A 21,757-nucleotide genomic window follows, 5' to 3' on the forward strand; every position below is an offset into this window, starting at 1 on the left:
TAGGGACTGAAAGTTCCAGCCCTTGTGTCAAAATCCGTTCTTTATCCGAATGGTGCAAAGCCAACAGTTCTCTAGTAGAAACACTTGCGTTGTGTTGTTGTTGTCTGTTTGCTCAATCAAATATTAATCCGTGAGCTCCTCTTTTAGGTCAACTTTACCCCATGGAACTTTTTGATTTGCCATGTTACAGATACCTGATTGCTATTTTTCACTCCAATCAGATTCCAGTAGAAATGACCTACAACCATATATATATAAAAAAAATCAAAACGGCTCTCAGTACGAACCAAGTGTGTTTCACATTCTAGGTTTTCAAAGAAAAAATGTTTTCCAAAAGCAGGGGGGGTTTGTGCAGCACGCCTCCCATCAAGCTGTCTTGACAACAATTACTAAAGTTTTTAATTAGCCTCTTGTTATAATTCATTTTATTAATTTTCTAACTCTCAGTACATGAATTATTAAAGGCGGCTCTGTAATTGTATTTGCAGCTATCCTTTTGTAGTGCACGTGATCGAAAGCTGCTCTGCAGACCCATCGCTCTTCTGGCATAGGGCCCATTTATACCGAGAAGGGGCCTAGGCAGCAGTGAGCTCTAATATTTTATCAACTATTAAATAACATAATTACTGATAATAATATGCTTGTCTCGCAGGTGGAAATAGGTTCCCATGCGATTTGGAATTCTGCTGCTGATAGTTTAAAGTCAAATAAGCTTTTCTCCTCTTTTTGAATCAGCAGGTAAATATAATAAAAGCTTAAAAAAGACATCGGCTGCAAAGCAAGACCTAAATAACTGGAGGGATTTTAAATCGTTTGGGAAAAGCCGGAATAACAGAGAGGGCAGACGCAGCAGTATCCGCTTTATGCGATCAAAAGTCAGTCAGAGTTAAAATAATTATCTTTTGACAAATCTGTCTCTGTTTGGAGGGAAGAGGGAATGGGTGGGGGTCGGTGGGGATATTGACCATAAAAACTGTGCTGTAGGACACTTCATGCTCCTTCTGGGGAGCCTGTTACTTGTTGAACCAGGACCGAATTAGTCTTAATATCACAGGAGAGTAAAAATCAATACTACCATGGCAGTGTATGTCTATTATTCATTTATGATGGTCTCATCTAAGTTGAAAGCAATTGGAGAACAAGTGTTAAACAGAAATTCCAGAAGTCAGTCTAGGTCTTAAGGAGTTGGCTGGGAAATCAGACCAGGAAATCGACAAGATATAGCAAATGTGAAAAATATGAAACGAAAGAGACTACGGTACCAACGTTTCCTCACCCTTCCACGGCAGGGGTCACAGGTTCTGAACTGGATAGAAGTTCCGAAGATATTAGGTTGTATATTCTAGAATAGATCCGCAACATTTTCCAGCATGGAGAATAATTCTAACTTTTTAGCAACCAGCTTGAATTCCCCGCTCAGCCGATTACATATTTCTTGACACTAGATTGGGATGGATTTTCTCCCCCTTCAGCCTTTTTAAGAAGCAAAAGTTTAACCAGTCCTTGTGACCTGTCCTTGCACACTTTCCTCCCACCCCCCGAGCTATTTTCAGTGAGTTGGTTAAAAAGGCCTTATCGGTTCTTGGGATTCTGTCGTGAAGTTTTCAGATCTATTCAACAGAAAGCAGAGCATTCTGGTTTTGCACAGTTTCCTACCATAAAAAAATAGGAAACTCTGCAAAGCTGTTATTTTTTTTTTCATTATCTGTTTTATTAACATAGTATTTTCTTTGTACTCGATAAGGATTGTACTTAATACAAAACAAACTTCTTTACTTTTCAATACATACATTGTCATGGTTGTATAATACAAACGTGTTGTCCTCTAACATTTCAGTTTGGGGGAAGATTAAAAAAAAGTTTGTAATTTATTTTATTTGTTCATTCCTGACTCTCCAAAAATGATATCCGGTAATACTTTTCTATAAAATAATATTTTTTACAAATGCATTTATTAAAAATTCTGATGACATTTCAAGTTCATAACAACAGAAACAAGTCAATTTCCGGTGGACGAGCTCTATTTTTTTAAAAAATACCTTTAGTGCTTTTGTTTTTAACATCAACAGTTGCTTAAAATCACAGCTTTTTGAACGTTTTATTCTTTTCTGAACATCACGTTAAGTGTCTTGATTCACAGATTTACCGGCAAAATTAAAAAGATTTGGCTAAAATAAATCTACAGAAGAAATAATCCCAGCTATTAAGTAACTTTTTACATTTGGCATCTGATCTAGTCACACAGGTCATCAGAAAAGAAAGAGGTTCTTTGATCACTTGAAGCAGTAGGTGGCATCCTATACGTTCCTAATGAACAATTGCATTTACAACGTCAGGAGAGATCAGTTTATGATTTTCATATTTATTAACACAAAATAAAAATAAAATATTTTGTTACATAATTAAGTGCAATTAGGCCAGTCAGAACAACATATAAACCTGAAAGCACCAAGCTTTTTTTTTCTTTACACATATTTTGTAGGTGCATAATCCTTTCCAGCAAACTGAAAAGAAATACTTCAGAAGTCCTTTTTAATTTTACTTTGATTTATATTTTCTGCAGTTATAGAATAAACTTCAAGAAACACACGCAGCTAATATATAGTTAATTTTATTCAGAGCACCGATTTTCACATAAGAGCTATCTCAAAGTAATGATTTCTGAATTTAGCAGAAAAATACATCTCTCACTATTTTTATTTTTTGGTAGAATTAGTATTTGTCTAACGGCTATCCCTTGAATTTATCAGCCGTGACTCAGAAATAAACATAAAAAGATGCACCGAATAATAAACTATTCTGTTTTCATGTTTGTTTTATTTGTAAGTGTGCTGGGACTTATCTCCCTGTTGTATTTTGTGTTACAGAAATATTTCTGAAAGAAATAAAAGTAATATAGTAAAGACACAACCAAGGAGAAAGCTCAGCAAACATACATGGACAGGTAGATAATTCAGTGAGACATTTCAGGATCCACACGTGGTTGCAGTTTGTAACCATTTTTTGTGTATGTGTGTGTTGCATTAACGAAAATATTTACAATCTTCTTCCTTTTAAAAAAAATCTAAATACAAGAACGTGACAAGAATGTTTGTGTTTTCGGTGAAAACAGGCAGTAAACTGTGAAATTACACCATCCACAAAAGGTTCTACCAGAAGCTACTCTATTTTTAGTGCTCAGTTTCAAAATGCATAGAATGTTTGCGCTGCAAACAATGACACACAAAATAATTAAATAATCAAATAAATAAATAAATAAATAATACCGAGACCTTATCAGGGATCTTTCTGTGCCTTTTTTAGGTCATGCATGGTTTCAGTCTTTGTTTGTTTGTTTTAAACAGCAGGGTGTTTTCTTTTCAGAAATGCCTTGTTTTTAAAGCCTTTCCAATAACACCAGACCCAGTGAATGTCTTTTGCACACAGCTGGTATTTTATCCAACGAGCTCTGGGCATTTCTCTTTCCCCCCTCGCCCCCCAATCTCCGAGATATAATGCACCTTTATCTTTAATAATACGGAATAATCGTTTTGCTTTCCAATTTGGGAGGCCGTGAATAGTGCAAATGTAACCATACAAAACAATTCCTCTACCTAACGTTTATTATTTACAATAAACGATTTTTAAACCCAAATGTTTTCCCCCTCAACATGCAGACCCCGCAGAAGTAAATGTCGTTTCAAATCCTGCCTCTTTATATTGGTGATTTCGCTTACCTACTTAGTAAAATAAACCCTGTTACTAACAGGAAACCTTCTACCACCGCAATCCGCTAAACCTCTCCAACAGATTTGGAAGAGATGCCAGAGGGGAAGGACACATTTAACCCCGAGACTTAATGACTCAGCGCATGTTTTCTTCTAACGTTAACAGGGCAGCCAGTGCAGTATAACAGCTAACGTATGCATTGTATCTCTAGCTAGATGTATCTCTATAGAGATATGGATCTCTCTCTAGATACAAACACAAAGCACGCACAGGGAGGAAAAGGAACAAAGGGGCAAGTAACTTTTTATATAGCTCGTTATAAAAATGGTTGGCTTCCCTAGCAGAGTGAGGGCAGAAGAAGGGGGAAATTTCCCGGAGTATAAAGCCAGTGATTGAGCATTCACTCTTAGCTAGCTAGTGTTTGTGAAACAAGGGCCAGAATCTCTTTCTCTTTCCCCCTACCACATCCCCCCAGGCACCGAACCGACTTGGGAACTGCAAAAACACCCCTTTCCAAACCCGGAGTCACACAGAGAAGAACCATCACGAAGCCTCATAAAAAACATAGTTAAAAACAAAAGAACAAAAAGAGACTCAAACAAAAACAATGAGCATCATCACCAATAGTTTCACCTTCTGGGTTGTGGTTTGTTTTTTTTCCTTTTAAAATTGGTGACTTAGGGTTTTTTTTTTTAAATGTATTTATTTGTAAGTTTTGTGTGTGTCTCTGTGTGTTTACGCTTGGGTTGTTCTCGCGCTCTCTTCCTGTAAAGGGGGCGATCAGCCTGCAGAAGTGCCCCCCATGGATTTCTAGAGCATTTACTTTTGCTCTTCTTCTTGTTGTTCTCGTTTCTTTTCCTTTAGAAGTTTGTTGTTTTTGTTGTTGTTGTTTTCTCTCCCCTACATTGTTCCTTGGTCCCCAGGAGATTTTGAGAGTGTCTCTGGTCAAACAAGAAGTCCACTGGTTCCTCCAGCCCGCTCCTCCTTTCCACAATCTCCCCTCCCACTCGCACCCCCCACCCCGCAATCTCCCTCCCTTCACTCCCAACCCCCCAACAGTCCCCCCCTCGGTCCCCTCCCTTGGCCCACACTCCAGGGGATGGAAACTTGGCGCGTTGGTTTTGTTGGTTTGCTTAGTAGGTGGCGGAAAATTTCATCCTTTTTTGCTTCTGTCTCTGGTTGCAAAACCAAACCCGCACCACGTTCTTTTTCAGGTCCAATTTCTCGGCGATGGCGGCGATCTTCTCGGAGGAGGGCCGGGGCTGCACGGCGAAGTACGCCTCCAGGGAGCGCTTCTCCGGGGCGGCGATGGAAGTCCGCTTGCGCTTCTTCTCGCCCCCGTTGAAGAGCTCGGGCTTGTTCATTTTCTCGCGCTGGGCGCCCTCGGCCTCCTCCAGCCAGGCCTGCAGGATGGGCTTGAGCGCGATCATGTTGTTGTGGGACAGGGTGAGCGACTCGAAGCGGCAGATGGTGCTCTGGCTCAGCGAGCCCACGCCGGGGATCTTCAGGTTGGCCAGGGCCGAGCCCACGTCGGCCTGGGTCACGCCCAGCTTGATCCGCCGCTGCTTGAAGCGCTCGGCGAAGGCCTCCAGCTCGCGGGGGTCCGTGTCCGAGTCGCAGATGGAGGCCAGGCCGGCCGCCCCCACCACCGCCGAGGCCACCTGCCCCGCCGCGCCGTGGTGAGCGGCCACCAGCCCCGGGTGGGGCAGGCCCGAGGGCATGTTCATGGCGGCCGGGTGCGACAGGTGGCCCAGGCCGTGCATGTGCGAGTGGGGGTGGGCCGAGGTGGAGATCAAACCCCCCCCGCCGCCGCCGCCTCCTCCCCCTCCACCTCCTCCGCCGCCGCCACCGCCGCCGCCCCCGCCGGCCCCTTCGTGCCCCCCGCCGCCGGCCATGAGCGCCAGCGACGGGGAGGTGATGTGGTCCAGCAGGTCCCCGGGCTCCAGCGCCTGGTGGTGATGGTGGTGGTGGTGGTGGTGGTGCGCCAGCGGCACGGTGGAGGTGGAAGTGCACGGCACGCTGTTCATGGTGTGGTAGGTGGCGTCCGGCTTGAAGGGGTGGCTCTTGCCCTGGGACACGGCGATGTCGACGGCCGCCAGAGCCTCGGCCCGGGCCAGCAGGGTCTCATCCAGGCTGGCGAAGATATTGCTCTGCAACTGCAATCGACACAAAAGGGGGGAGCATAGGGGGGCAGAAAGGGGGGCAGAGAGGAGGGGAGTGGGATGGGAGAGAGACGCGGGAGGGGGTAAACGCCGAGGAGAGAGGGGAGGCGAAGTGGGGCAGAGAGAAGAGAGGAAAGTGGAGGGTGGGGAAAGCAGGGGCAGATGGGGGGATATAGTGGGGGAGACAGGGCAGGAGGGAACGGAAAGGGGGGAGCAAGCCGGGGAGGGAGGGAGAAGAGAGGGGAGCCCACAGGGGAGCCCAAGGGGAGGGGGAGTGAGGAAATGGGGGAGCCGAGAGAGGGGCGAATAAAAGGGTGAGACCCGGGAGTGGGAGTAAAAGAAAAAATAAAGAGAGGAGGAAGGTGGGAAAAAAGAGAGGAGGAAGCCGGGCAAGGAGTGGAGGAGAGCAGCAAAGAAGGGAGCAGAGAGAGGAGGGAACCAGAAAGCGGGGGGAGGGGGCAAAGAAAAAGAAAAGAAGGGAGAAGAAGAAATGGATATGTAACTCTCAGCTGGGGAATTGTGTCAAACACCAGCGCGCATACAGAACATTCCTTTCAGAGGCCGAGTCATAAAAATTAATACCGAAAGTGGAGGAAGTCGGAGACTCGTGTGAACACCGCTTTCAAAAAAGATCACAGGCGCTCAGATGATTGCAGAGGAGGACATGAAAAAAACATTAAGCGCCGCTTGTCAAAATGTGCCTCGCAGCGGTTTTTTTATTAGTGCACATACATGCAGTATACAGGGGGAGAGAGAGAGAAAGAGACAGACAGAGAGAGAGAGATGCAGCGGCTTGCCCTTACCGGCGGAGTTGGTAGACAGGCTCTTCTTATTGCTTCCGAGCTGGAGTGCAGCGAGGGGTACTTGTGTTCAGGGAGGGTGGGATGCATGGCAAAATGCGGTTGTTTGCTGTTCATGGACATCATCTTGAAGGCTTGGCATGTAAATCCACAAACACTCCTGAAGTAAGGGGAAAAGTGCTCTCCGGGCGCTCTCCTCCTGCCGGGGATGAGGGTGCAGCGGCAGATCCCACTGCTGGTGCCGCTGTTTCTTGGAGCTCCCTAGGACCGCACAGTGAGACTCCCTCCAGCCCTCTCGGTCTCACTTATCTGTCTGCTCTATCCTAGCGCTGGGCTGAGATGCGCTCCGCTTACACCTGAGCCCCACATCTCGTGGCTACGGACCCTCTCGCGAGAGCTGGGCGCTCCGGCTTTGATAGACATCAGCTGTCTCCCCCTGCCTCCTCCTCCCGCCCTCCCGCTCTCTCCCTCCCTGCGCCTTGTTGCATCTCCTTGCGCGTTTGCACGGCTAGGCGGTGCCGGAGTTTGAGAGCTGCTCTTATAATGACCACCAGGATGGAAGGACAGTGCAGGTGCTACACCTGTGGCTGCAACACATGCGCATTGCTCGCCTTTCTAATCGGACACAGAGACGCCAACGAGCGCATCTCTGTACTCTGTGCCTGCACGTGCATCTGCGTCTAATATCCGTACATGTATACATGCCCAGATCTCACATGCAATACAATGCAGTGAGCATGACTATATAGCTCTCTCTGAGTTTGTGCATGCTTAGGTGCTGGTACTTGTAAGGTCCATATCTGATTTCCTACTTGGCTTATACATGGTGTCTAATTACATATAGTTATCATTATTTAAAATAATAACTGGATTGTAGCGAAAGAGGTGTTAATTTCCTGTGCTCCTGTGGAGTCCTTCAGAGAGACGTGTATGTCCCTGTGCTGAGGACTCTCAACACAGAAAGTGACAGTTTTCCAGCGTAAGCCTGTTACTTTTAAGAATTCTAAATAGGCTCCTTGAGAATAATCATTGTGACAGACATTGGTTTGAAGCAGTCAGGGTCTATTGATTTCCCTATAATTTCATTCCCCCCTCCCCATCTAGTTTTGTTGCAAATATTATTGTGTCAGGCACCTCTAGTGACAGCCACTTAGCCCACAAGGAGCATGTGCTTTCTACATGGGAAACACTGTTGAAATGAAATTGTGCGTTTCCTTTTTTGCAGCCTGTAAAATCTCTCTTCTTTAATCGTGTGAAAACCCACGTCTCACTCCGGCATGACTTGAAGCATAAAATAATCACAAAGCCTTTTTATTTTTAAAACTACGGGTAGTTTGGTTTCTTTTATGAAGAGAGAACACAGGGAAGCTAGTCTGAATCGCCTTTATAGACATTACTGCAGAAAGGAAAAGGAGGAAGAGGCTGGAAAATAACATTGTTGCAATTATTTTTTGTCTGTGTTTCTTCCCAGTTTTAGTGTTGCATTTAGATGAAACGGTTAGGAAGAAAAAATAGAGTAAAGATTCACAAATATATTGATGACTAATATTTTGGGTTATGGCCCGATCTTTTTTAGAGTGGAATTCTCAAATTAACTGTATGTAGTTAAAACCGGTGGCAGCCAAACCCTTTAATTAATCAACCTGTAAATGTGTCTCTCACGTTTATGATCAACAACTGGGATTAATTTGAATCCGAAGGGAACAACACAGGTGAAGCCAGTCCACTGGGGCACTCTAATGATAACCCTGGGTGATAGCCCAGATGTTATCACGTCTGCTCCAGGAGTGCTAAAGACAGGCACCAGGAAAAAGCAGCCGGGTGTTTGTTTGAGGCAGTGATCTGATAACCGATCTGCCATGTGCCACCCTTAAAGAGTGTCGGAATAGCTGTATCTCTCATGCATTGAGATTCGTCTATGTACATATATACATATTCGTATATTATGCATATACACATATACCCCCCTCAAACACACACACATACAAAGTACATATTAAAATCCCAAGTAAAGTCCACATTTGTCATCATATGGCTTTCTCCAGTTTCTCATCCAGCCAGAAAGGAAGGAAGGAAGGAAGGAAGGAAGGAAGGAAGGAAGGAAAGAAAGAAAGAAAGAAAGAAAGAAAGAAAGAAAGAAAGAAAGAAAAGGATGCGAGAGGGAGCCGGTCTCCATCCATTATTGTCTCCCCAGGGATTGCTGAATGCAACTTTATCTAGGAGGGGGATGAACTAGAAACTGACACATTCTGGTTTTAAGGGGGGAAGCCTGTATCGAAATAATTGTTTAAGAGGAACAAAATGATAACTAACATGCTTTTATTAACGATTCATTAATTACCGTAGCTTTTTGAGCTGCCATGTTTTATAAATTGAGGATCAGCACACGGGGAAATGGTGCATTTGATACATTGTTTTGAGGTGAAAATGCGCGCTGGAGCCTGATGCAAAACAACCCACATTCCTTTGCCAATAGAATAGATATAACGGTAAACCAATCAGCCATAGAAAGACAATGGGCTTCTGACCTGACGCTGAAGATGGAGACACTCAGAGCTGGACAAATGTATCTGGTTAGCCAGAACGCTGGCCAAGTAAACTCACCAGTGTACATCGGTAGAGGGAACGCTCAGTGTTAATGAAGATTGTTCAAGTGATGATAAAAGAAGGAGAAAATGGCATGTTTTGTCTGTGGTTTATTCCATGGGCTTACTTTTTCCCCTTCTCGCAAGCCAAGATATCATGTAGTATGTTCTCCAGATCCAACCGCATACACAAATGGATATAGTGACAAACAGGTAGATATGCTTGGCCCATACATGTTTAGTGGTTCTATTTCTTATACTCATCAGTTACAGTGGCTTTTTTTAAGGGCGTGCGGGAGAAAGGAGAGAACCTGTGCCTAGAGGAAGGTGGTGGTGGCGGTTAGGAACTGGCACACTAGGCGAGAGTCCACTAGAAATGATGAAATCTGCACATGAGCCAGAGCCACGGACTCTTCTCTCTCCGGCTACAAATTCTGAGGCTGCTCATCACACGTGGATTCCGGGCTCCTGGTTGTAAACCCTTAACTTCTTACCTCTACAGCAGCCTTCCGTGAGCTTTCGACCATTAGTCAGAAGGCCCGTAGTGTCAATAATATCACCCTTCGGTTTTAGCTGGTTGGGAAAGACTGACACGTGGTAGCGATTGCACCACTTCTAGATGGCGCTTGCATTGTAGCAGGCCAACCTGGGTTGCCACAAACCAATACGTTTATTCACAGTTATAAGTAGAGAATGTAGCCTTGGGTATATCTGCCCTGGGTGAAAAAGTATATAGAAGACATTGATTTGGGGCAGCTTTTGCTTTAAAGTTTACTGGGTAGACCAGCAATTCAAGTTCCTTTTGGTCCATTTATTTCCCTTTACTTCGGAAAGCTCAGCCTTGACTTTGTATTCCTGCAACTTCACCATCTCACTCTTTTTAGCCCCAGAGGAATATTATTAAGGGTTTTAATGTTAGGACTGGTTTTCATAGACTCATAGAATATCAGTGTTGGAAGGGACCTCAGGAGGTCATCTAGTCCAATACCCTGCTCAAAGCAGGGCCAATCCCCAATTTTTGCCCCAGATCCCTAAATGGCCCCCTCAAAGATTGAACTCACAACCGTGGGTTTAGCAGGCCAATGCTCAAACCACTGAGCTATCCCTCCCCCACCACTGCTATCGCCACCTGTAACATCTGTTCGAAGCCAATGGTTTGTGTCCTCCCTGTAACAGGTCTTCCTGGAGCGGTAACAACCTAGCGCAGGAGCAGGGGAAATGGACAGTATGTCTGGGCAGTATGTCAATATAACGCCTGTTGGTTTACTCAGATTGGCAAACACCAATGGAAGTACAACTTCTACCTGGCTGTAGATGTATCCACATGCACTGCAGGCTAGTTATAGTGCACTCTTTTGTTACAAATAGTCTTGGGCATATTTATTGTGCAAAAATCCCATGCAGTAGGTGGGAAGTGTGTTATGAGCAAATATCTCGCAGGTACTCGACATCATGTTTTTCAGGAGCTTTTTTGTGCTGGACAGTTCCCCATTGATACGGGGCCCCATGCTGCCTCATGCCCCATTCACTCAAGTTTGTCGGTTCCAGAATCTGTAAAAGACAATTGAATTTAGGGCTGACACCCCGGCCCTGCCTGCTAATGTACATTCGGTAACTCGGGTTTGGATAAAGTTCTGTGGCCAGTTTTTTGTCCTGCCCTTCTTTTTATTCTGTTGGAGTCTTCAGGCATTGAACATAGTTTCAAAGTTTAAGACTCAATCAACTCTTTCTTCTCTGATCTGTCTCTAACAGAGGCCAAGAGCGGGAGTGGAAGGTAGAGAGAGGCGAGGACTTTCACACTTGTTTTAGTCTCAGCAATTATTTGAGTCTCCGTGGCTCCTCGGGTATAATCAAAAAACAAATGGCTGACTCAAAAGATAAACCAAACCTCGTTCGCAGTACTTTGGACACGTTTGTGAAGAGTGGGGCGGGAGTGGAGGGCTGGGAGGAAGAGAGAACGTTTCAAAGGGATGGTTTTAAAGCACAATCCTCTTTCGGTCCCTCAGATACTTTTTAAAAGAGAAAGCCTATAATGAGCCCGATCCTGCTTCCACTGAGATAAATGGCAAAACTGCCATTTTTTTCAATGGGCGCAGGATCCAGCCGATTGTGGTGTTTTGCACTTCAGATTTCACTCCTCTCTCTGCTGGCTTTGTGAGCAAATACGTCGAGGCTGAGTTGTTGTTCAGTCCTCAGTGCACCTCTTTCTCTTCTTCGTTTTCCAGTTTCTCTGACAGTCACCAATACAGCCCCAGGCTACACCTGCAAAGACACATACCTAACCACACACAAAGTCAGTCAGTCAGTCTCTCTCGGATCGCAGAGGTATGGACATCTCCGGGGCCTGGCAATATATTTTATTTTATTGTAATATTCGCTGTTATTCCTATTCCTAGTGGGTACTTCCAGTCTCATGAATACTGATGGTAATAAACTTGCAAGCTCCGAGCATGAGTTCACTGGCGATATGACCATGCTGCAGCTCCACTTTTATGGACAAACATACTCGCTAAAGGGACGCACATATATCTATCTATAGCTATAGAATGCATTTACTTGTCTCCGGTAGTTTTCTCCTGTTTCAAATGTAAGAAATAGGCAGATTTCCTTAATTGACTGCACTGCCTATCCCGAGAGCTAATAAAGTAAACCCCTTATTCCCACAGTAAAACGATTTATAAATTAATTACTGTAACCCATTGTATTTGATTTCCCTTTTTAGGATTCCCAAAAGATGAATATACTAAAGCTTGGGATATTAAACTCTAACGTCGCATCATACTTTGCTGTATATTCTGACTTTTTAAAAAAGTCATTTAGGGGTTTATAGAGCAGCCTGTATTAATCCCTGGTGTAGTTTTACTTCAAGAATTAGACTGACTTTTTATTTGCTCCGCCCTAAAATTTCCCTGGGTGTTGGTGGTAGCACTAAAAGAAAGCCCAGGGTACTGTTATTTGGTAAAGTTTACTGAAAGTCAATATCCCATTTAGTAGAAAAGCTATTCTCCCTTTAGACGATTAAACTAACCTACCTTTCTTTTAAAAAAAAGCCCTGTGGGTGAATGCACAAAAAGTATTTCCATGTCCTAATGAGGATTTTCCTTACATCAGCAAAGACTTGCTAATTACTGAGGTACAAGCTGCCATAATTGCTTTTGCAGCCAAAGTGTAGAATGTTGTCATATTAAAAATGGAAACTCTTGATTGTGAGTTAGGTCCCAAGGTAATTCCGAACGTCCCCTTTCGGGAGAACAACGGGGCTGGAGGAGCTAGCTCGGGGTCCAGTAGCAAATCCTGCAGTTCTAGCTGACTCTGGTAAAGTTTCTGGTTCCTATTTTTAAGTGATATACGCTAATTCAAAAGCACACCGGGAAGGGCCTGCAGCATAAAAGTCTCCAGATCACATTACACCTCAGCATCATTTAAGCACCATCGGTAAATGTATTGCTAATTTTTTAACATATATATTACATACACATATATAACACAGACAGACAATGGAACACTGTCTGCTCCATCCCCCTTTGATTGAGCTTCCTGACAGCATACCTACTGTGTCTGTCCCTAGCTACCCTTACATAAGAAACGGCCCAGAGAGGGGCTTGTAGCGGGGGAGAAGGTCGATCGGAAGTTAAATCTAAAGGCGCTCTGAGATCTGTTCAATTGCCAAAATACAGAGCGATGCGCTCGCCTCCCAGTCTCTGCACAAATCAAAGCACGTTCCGAGGGGCTGGGAAATAGTTGCCTTGTCATGTAACACATTGCCCTGATTTATTATAAAATTTTAACGAAATCATGCATATTTTAACAGCCTTTAATCACTGCATGAAAATTTAATTCATGAACTGGAGCGCGTTTAAATAAATGAAGTGTTAATTCATTAGGATTAATTAATTTGTTAAAGGTTTGTGTGCAAGGTTAAGGTGGAAGAAAAACTCTTTGTTAGTTTCGTGTCTTAATCACCAGGTTTTGTTAGCAGTTAAAAAAAAAAAAAAACCGGTTTCTGTGCTGCTCATGAGGCTGGGGAGGGATGGGGACCAGAGGCGAAAGAACTGAGGTCTCATTGAGTCAGTGAAAGCATCCTACAGAGGGAAGTTTACTGCAAATACAAGGGGTGAACAGTGTAACTTTCAGCCCAAACCTAGACATGGCGGGACTATAAGGTGTAGACAGCTGGGCTGGCTTTAGTGACATTGTTGATTTGGGGATGGGGATGGAGAATAAAGGAACTCCTTCCTATTTGCCTGAGTGCTGATGAAAGAATCTACTCCAGACTAGTCCAAGGCTACAGCTAGACCAGCTTTGATGTCCTGTTTTGAAGGGGGAAACTAAATACCAGGAACAGTACTCAAGGAAAGGGGAAATTATATTTAAAAGACAGAGAGCTATGGCCCTACCGCCACTCACCCTTGAACTCTGTTAGTTCTTTCAAAAGAAACACCCCTATAATTTTGGGGGGCACATTTAAAAGGGCTTATTTAAAATTGTGTTTTTACACAATTTAAGCTCATTGGAAAATATTACCAAAGCTTTTGGCCTTGCAGTTCTAAGGGAATTAAAATACCCCAACAAATTTCTTGAGGGGCTGTAACCCAGATTAAGGCACTAAGATGTGTGTAAAAATAAAATTGACTAGAAATAAAAGTGAACCTTACTCCTCTCTCTTCATTCTAGCCCAGGTGTTATGCAAAAAAAAAAAAAAAAAAAAAAAAAGGGAAACACTGCCCTCAGTTTAAGCTAATAGGAAGTTATTACAATTGACATTTGATTGTCCTATAATTTGCTGCTCTCCCTAAGCTTTCTGGTATTTGCGAGGCAGCAGGCACACAGCCACGTGAAAGCAACCTGCTAAAGTAGGAGGTACCAGAATCCTGAAAATAATTCTAATAAACTTCATTTGCTTCTCTGGGGTTGCTCTCTCCCAGCACCTCTCTCTCCACCCCACTCCCTTTTCCACCATACCCAACCCTATCTCACACACAGGCCTTTCCCAGCTATCTTTCTCCCCTCCCTTCCATCACTAAAACTCTTTATCTGAAGAGCTGTCTGTAAAAATGTATTCAAGTGAAGGGCTTGATACAACCACCACAACAGCAGAGGGAAAACTAAAATTTATTAAACTGTTTGAATTACATCACTTGTACTGTATATTAGTGTACTCACTCTTTTGCGCAGGCCTATAACAGTATGTAGGCCAAGAGAACAGTTGGGACCTTGCCCGTGAAGTTCTTTGGTTTTGGTTTTTTTTACACTGAAGTCACAGCCCTACATGAGGAGTTTAGGTCACCAAGTTTCTAACACACCCTGCCCTTCACTAAGATTATCTGTGCAGGTGTTCTAAAGTGCTCCAGATATTTGAAGGCTGCACTTTTGACCCTAATGTTAAGAAGCTGGTTTGGCAACTCTCATCCCCAGCCCACACCATCTTTTAATCTACTACTCTGACTGGTACAAATTATTTTAAAGAATCTTATTTTATAAGCAAAACACTTGCAAAATTAAACAAAACAAAAAAAATTTAAAAAAAACCTTGGAGAGCGCTTCCCCCAGTAGCAGGACATAGTGTAAGCAGTTAATTACAGGAGTCAATGTGCAGCTTTGATTTAGTGATAAGTAGCAGTAAAAGCAGGTTCCCTTAGGTACAGGGGACATTCACTTTTGAAAAGAAGAGGGAGTAAATAGGTTTCTTCTTATATTGACTAGGGAAAGGATTGGTGCTAATGATGCTCTCTGGCCTCCTCTTCTCTGAAGACCATATTGCCATGTATGGTCTATACACCAGAAGAGGAAAAGGGAACAGGGATATCTCCATCACTGCCATTGAAAATTTGAAAGTTACATGTCTTGTGCAATAAGCCAAACCACATAGGCAGTTACAAGTAAATTTACTATTTACTGACTGCTATTATACACAGTAGAATTAAAGATTTTAATGGAGCTTGTTTCAGCAGGACCTAGCCTGACTGGAAAAAACTTTGTAGAACTTGAGAAAGACAGTATTTTCCTAGTAAGCTTCAGGCTGCCTATTTTCTTGTTATTAGATCAAAGCCTGCAACAGTTTAATTTGTATTATATCTTGTGAAAGAGATAGAGCCTACATGTTCTACATAACTATATGTAAGAATAGTTTAACAAAGATTAACTTGTATTTAAATACATTTATTTGTGAAACATTAAATACAGCCAAAGATTAGATGAGAGCACCAATAAAAAGCCTGAAGAATACAAAACCTATAAACACATTTTATGGGTTTTTTTACTATTGGAAAAGTTGATTCACTGTATAGGCAGTACATTTCACCAATCCTTTCTGTAAACTTTAAATCAAAAGGAGTGGCTTACATATTACTCAAAAAGAACAGGAGTACTTGTGGCACCTTAGAGACTAACAAATTTATTGGAGCATAAGCTTTCATGGGCTACAGCCCACTTCATGGGATGCATGGAATAGAACATATAGTAAGAAGATAATTATATATATATAATTATAATATATACACACACACACACACACACACACAGAGATAAATTGGAAGTTACCATACAAACCATGAGAGGCTAATTAGTTAAGATGAACTATTAACAGCAGGAGAAAAAAAACTTTTGTAGTGATAATCAAGATGGCCCGTTTAGACAGTTGACAAGAAGGTGTGAGGATACTTAAGGAAAGAGATTCAGTACGTGTAACGACCCAGCCACTCCCAGTCTCTATTCAAACCCAAGTTAATGGGATCTAGTTTGCATATTAATTCAAGCTCAGCAGTTTCTCCTTGGAGTCTGTTTTTGAAACTTTTCTGTTGCAAAATTGCCACCCTTAAATGTTTTACTGAGTGGCCAACAGGTTGAAGTGTTCTCCTACCAGTTGTTGAATGTTATGATTCCTGATGTCCGATTTGTGTCCATTTATTCTTTTGTGTAGAGACTGTCCTGTTTGGTCAATGTACATGGCAGAGGGGCATTGCTGACACATGATGGCATATATTATATTGGTAGATATGCAGGTGAACGAGCCCCTGATGGCGTGGCTAATGTGATTAGGTCCTATGATGGTGTCACTTGAATAAATATGTGGACAGAGTTGGCATCACGCTTTGTTGCAAGGGTAGGTTCCTGGGTTAGTGTTTTTGTTGTGTGGTTGCTGGAGCATCCGATGAAGTGGGCTGTAGTCTCTAAATTTGTTAGTCTCTAAGGTGCCACAAGTACTCCTGTTCGTTTTGTGGATACAGACTAACACTGCTACTACTCTGAAACCTTACACATTACTATTTATTGATATAGTACCCTTAAGTGTGTTAGGTGTTTTATAGAGACAAGGTGGGTGAAGTAATATCTTTTGTTGGACCAACCTCTGTTGGTGAGAGAGACAAGCTGCATCCAGGCTCCAGCCTGAGCCCAAATGTCTACATCACAGTTAAACAGGGGCCAGCAGCAGGAGTTTAATTGCAGTGCAGCCATACCCTATGACTATTAAGTGCATAAAAGTTAAGCATGTACTTCAGTTTGCAGAGTATAAGGGGCTGAGGTGGATGAGACAGATAGGGATACAAGTTTAAACCTTTGCCCATTTACCACTTCTTTTTAATTCTTAATGTTTTTTCCATTTGCATGACTAAAATTAAACAATGTCTATCAAAAATGCTGCTTAAAGATAAAATCACCAGGATTACCTACACAATACATATTTTCATATATTCTGACTTGATTTTAGATAAGACACCAGCAGCGATTCGTGGTGTTACTTAACCCTATCAACGAAAGTTAAAATGACATGGTGTAAAACAAACTGAATGATTATGAAGTATAAAACATGCACAATTTACATTTCAAAGGCCCAAGAGCTTGGCCATACAACTACAAAGAATCAAAATAAAAATTAACCCCAGCATTTGGCAACTGCATGTGTGCTTGCACGATTTACTATCAGTGCAATGGTATTTTAAACAGAAGGTAAATATGGTCTCTGAAAAAGTGCTAACACAAAGTAATCCTCTGATTTACATAATTAACTAGGGACACTCAGAATTAGTGTCCAGAACAGGATGGCCCCTTAATTTTTGAACAGTATAAATTAAAATTGTACATTGACAAACATACCTTTTCTTGGGGGATTGACCCAGCATTAGCTACAGTAAGAGGTGCTACGGAATAGGTTGGTGTCTAGCACTGGGGCTTGTAGCTGCGACTGGGATACTGTGTTTGTGGCATTGGTGAACATTTTGGAACAGATATTTGTACAAAAGTAAAGCCACACTTGTTGCTGAACATGTACACAGAAAATGCAAAATATATTCTAGGTCCAATTGTTGACAGAACCACAATCTTTTTATTAAAGTGTTAGTCCAAAGAGTTTCCAGCTGCATATCCCTCTAATCAGGTGGGCTAAAGACAGTTTATGGATTTCTTGTCCTTGATCCATCGATAGACATGATCTGCCCATTTGTAAGAAATGCCATCATGGGGTCCGTTTAGAATGACAATTCCATGTCTAAGATAAAAAGCATATTTAATTTTAAACACAATAAAGTACATTGTAATGCACAGAGACCAATCTTGCTTTGCTGCTTAATTGGGTCTCCTGTCTGTAACAGATCATCAGATTATGTTGACCTATTCAGTACTTAGTGGAAAAGTCACCTCCAGAAAGGCTGAAACCCATTTCCATCAACTGCATTGACGCTGACACCAGAATGGCAATGCATCCAACAGGGAGGGGGAAGATAATGTGAATTTATTCAAAAATTGTAACCTAAGTCTTATAAAAGTTTTACACAGTTTTCAAAATTACAAAAAAAAAGGAAAACTTTCCCAATTCTTCCTGTGCTAGTCCAATATCTGAGGCAACATCAAAGATTATGGTGCTTATGACATCTTTTATTCAATTCACATAGAAAAGCATGCAGTATTAATGTAAAACAGTACAGTATTAATGTAAAATGTTCAGTGCACATTAGGTAAACAAGTCATTAGCATACAAACCCATTTTTATGGTCTACACAGGCGTACTGAACATGTTCTGAATAACAATGCTTTGTGGAAACTAAATTAAAAATTGTGCTTAACGTCAAAAAAAAAAAAAGCGCCTTGTTTTCAGTCTTAAGGAAGAGAGGTTTTCTAACTGAAATGCTGAAACACTGAAATGAGAGAGGCTGCTGCATTATATGCACACTTTAACTACAGTTTCAGTATAGAACAGTGCCATGCAAATAGGTCTAAGCAGCAGTAGCAGTTTCCTCTGGAAGCAAAGTTTTACAACAAGATTTTACAGTGTTTTATGGCAAGTGAACAATTAATACCAGTAGCAGCATTACAAGAATTACCATTACCATGTAGCATAGGAAATTAAACTTTTAAAAGCAAGTTCTTTCCCACATAAAGGATTGGTTTAAACAAGAACATTTAAAATTGGTCATATTCAAGGAGGACATAACTGCTGCTCAAAGAGAACTTCACATAACCTGACCATTAAAAAAAAAAAGGTAAGGATTTACACAACAAAATCTTCTATCAAAGAAGAAAGCTCTGAATGGTTCTTTAAGTGAAACAATTTGGGGTGCTGAGAGAACATTCAGCTTTCACTTGGTCAAAAGGGACAGAATCAGGTCACATGGAACTCACCAGAAATCAAGTTCACTTGGGCATTTTTAAATGTTCTCATGTTGGCACTAAGACTACTAACTTCAATTTAACAAGAGAGTTAGTTTTTAGTAGTTTTTGAGGGACTAGCACTAGAAAGGCTGCTTTGAATTTTTCTTTTGGTTGACTGATTGACACTCTTAGGTTTCTTTTCAGGAATAAAGGAAGAAGCCCAAGGAGACTGAAGTTGGTTGTGAAGATTATGAATCTCAGATGACATCTTAAAAATAGAGGAACCAAACTTTTGTTCTTCAAATAGCCTTTGCGAGTTACTGAAAAGAAAACTTTGGGAAAACTCTCTTTGAAATAAACAGTTCTGAGGTTTGCTTTCCCTAGTTTCCGAATTTCGGCCTGAAAACAATGGGAAGTGTTCACTCATATCTAGTCCAGCTGGAGAGAGGATTGAAAACGTAGCAGGTTTCCAGTCTACCAATTGGTCACTTGACTCAGGGCATTTTACACTGTTTTGTTTGTTTCTTTCTTCCAGCTTCTTATCTGATTCATTCAGGAGTTCAGAACACTGTGTTGACTTTGAAGGATTCTCAAGCTCAGAGGACTTAAAGTTGTAGTAGGGACTCTTACTATTGTCAGATTCGGACATCATAGAGTCCAGCTCAGAAATTTTATCAAGGTAAGCAGCATCCATGGATGCTTCACTGGACGTTCTTGTGCGGTTCATTTCTGAAGAGCGGATAGTATGTAATCTTTTAGATAAAAGAAGTTCCTGCTTATCGCTGGACTTTGCTGATGGCTCTCCCGAATGACTAGTGATTGCGTTTTGCTCTGAACCTTCAAAATCTAAGTTCTCAGCATAGTTTGTTGAGCAGCTATTCCAAAACACTGGCTTTGCTGAAGTAAAACAAGAAGTCACCTTCTTCTGGCTGTTGCAGGGGCTTGCACTATATTCTGGAGAACCTTTGTTGCAATCATCTGAAGTGTCACAAAAATCATCAAACTCCAGTTTCCTTAGGAAGGCAGATGGCTTCCCTGTACTCTCTTGTTTTACTACAGGACTCTCTTTGATATCAGGGGTGTTCAACTGGAGACAACTGAGAGACAAAGAAGGTGTACATGGTGCTGGAAGCTCATAAAGTTCTTCATCTTTATATGGTGCACAATCCTCACCTTTATCCCACTGTCGTTCTAAGCAAGCATCCATACTTGTAGCAGCTATATCCAGGAGAACTTCCTGACACCCTGAAAATAGTTCTTTGTTTGTTGGACGACTGTGTGTGTCTGGCCCATTTGAACTGTCTTGACTAGCAGAGTTTGAGCAAGCGCCATCGCTATCCAAGAGTCCATTACCTGTCAATTGCTCAAGATGGTCAGGACTTTGGCTGGTAGTTAAAGTCTTTTTCTCTAGTCTTTCTACTTGGCTTTTCAATGATGCAATGTCTTCTTCACTGCTTTCATTTCCTTTATTATCTGTGAAAAGTGCTCTCTCACTAACAGTACTCACATTTTGGGTTTCTCCACTTGATCCTTTCAGCTGTGTAAGCTGACCCTCCAGTTCTTCTATGTACTTGTCACTTCTTTCTAGTGCTTTTTTCAGACGGTTCGTTTCACGTTCACACTGCTCTACTTTGGACTGCAGCGCAGCTGCCGTAAACCTACCAAACCTGCAAGAAATGTGGAGAGAGAAAATATTATGTTGAAAGAATTGATGTGCTATGTTTTTTCAAATCTTGACAAATAAATTTCCTAATCTAGTTTCAAGAAGACACAGTACTGTCAACACACACCATGTTAATTTGAAAGTAAAAATACAGTCCCATTCAGGATTGTAGTTACTGGCTAGTAAAGAAAAAAAATCATATTGTATAGGTGGAGGTGAATACATGAAACACATCTACCACTCAAAGTTATAGTGAAGCAATAACAAGCAGAAGATTACCCTTCCAGGGGCTGGATCTATCAATTCAACTCAAATATGCATGAAGAATTATCCCCTAAAACAATGGCAAAGATTTATGGGAACATTTGAACAGTGGTCCACATCTTGAAATATTTACATTCAATCATTTTCCTACAGTACAGCAGAGTTTTACAATACATTTCTTACACAATGTCACCTTGTCAAATATAAAATGCCCATATGAAATTCAGAAATTGCAACAATCCTTAGAGGTGGTTTTAAATACTTATTTGGACCATTTGAATTACATTCATCTTAGCCTCTCCTTGGGCTTCACATGTACTTTAACTTAGTTCAGTGCTACCTGGTTTTATAGGTTTTACTATTGTAACGTCAACCTAATTACACTTCCTGGATTCCAATATATACAATTGGCATTTGTGATTGCAAGAGTTGCATATAATGTGTTCACACAATTTCTAGCTAGAGCATATTTTCATTTGCAAAGTTACAGAAGAAAGTGTAGATACCCATCTTCCCACCCACCCACACTTGAAAGCTTCACCTGCCCTCTGGGAAAGGTCATCTATATACCCTACCCAATTCTAACCTACTTCTGACAGGTAGGCATGAGGGAATCTCCTGCTCCATCTCAGACTTTCAATTTACAGAAAGAAAACAAATTAAGTTTGGATATTATGAGGAGGGAAAAACCTGCAGCCACTTTAAAACCACATCTATTTATACTGGGATACTTACTTTCCCCCCTATGCACAAGCACTGATTTACATTCACTCTTACAGCAGACTATTACCAGGCACAGAGACTGTGCATATAAGGCCTCTTTGGCACCACAAGAAACCTCTTTCCCATCCCCGAACTTTTGTTTCCTAGCCCTACATATCACAACCCTCAGGCCATTGAGGTCTGAATGCAGGTGCATCCCCAGCCTGCGAATATCATCTCTGAAACAGCCAGAGGCATTGCTACAGAGCAACATGTGTGTTGCCAACA

The 21,757-nt window shown here is 42.0% G+C and overlaps 2 protein-coding genes across 5 annotated transcripts in view; both read right to left on the bottom strand.

The window, feature by feature from the left end:
- Positions 1-4,787: 4,787 nt before the first annotated feature.
- On the bottom strand, positions 4,788-7,104 carry POU4F1 (POU class 4 homeobox 1). The gene is made up of 2 exons (XM_037889686.2): positions 6,674-7,104; positions 4,788-5,864 (listed from the first exon to the last, which is right to left on the bottom strand). The coding sequence occupies exons 1-2, from the start codon at positions 6,794-6,796 to the stop codon at positions 4,842-4,844; spliced, it is 1,146 nt and encodes a 381-aa protein (XP_037745614.1). The 5' UTR covers positions 6,797-7,104; the 3' UTR covers positions 4,788-4,841.
- A 9,925-nt stretch (positions 7,105-17,029) lies between these two features.
- The window catches only part of OBI1 (ORC ubiquitin ligase 1), a 33,640-nt gene continuing 28,912 nt past the window's right edge, over positions 17,030-21,757 (bottom strand). For 3 of the 4 annotated variants that reach the window (XM_043534393.1, XM_043534389.1, XM_043534398.1), the window contains exon 6: positions 18,046-20,507. In XM_043534393.1, the coding sequence (XP_043390328.1) occupies positions 18,950-20,507 (1,558 nt within the window). In that variant the 3' untranslated portion in view covers positions 18,046-18,949. Of the gene's footprint in view, positions 20,508-21,757 lie in introns of all 4 variants that reach the window. The other variant, XM_007058169.4, reaches the window with a different exon arrangement.

The sequence above is a fragment of the Chelonia mydas genome, chromosome 1, assembly GCF_015237465.2.
Source record: "Chelonia mydas isolate rCheMyd1 chromosome 1, rCheMyd1.pri.v2, whole genome shotgun sequence".
Taxonomy (NCBI): domain Eukaryota; kingdom Metazoa; phylum Chordata; order Testudines; family Cheloniidae; genus Chelonia; species Chelonia mydas.

What these genes read in the sequence shown, in the direction of transcription:
- POU4F1 (XM_037889686.2), bottom strand. Translation starts at nt 6,796, where the DNA reads ATGATGTCCATGAACAGCAAACAACCGCATTTTGCCATGCATCCCACC. An exon ending in CCTGTCTACCAACTCCGCCG is followed by an intron (nt 5,865 to 6,673) that starts GTAAGGGCAAGC and finishes TGTCGATTGCAG; the next exon opens with TTGCAGAGCAATATCTTCGC.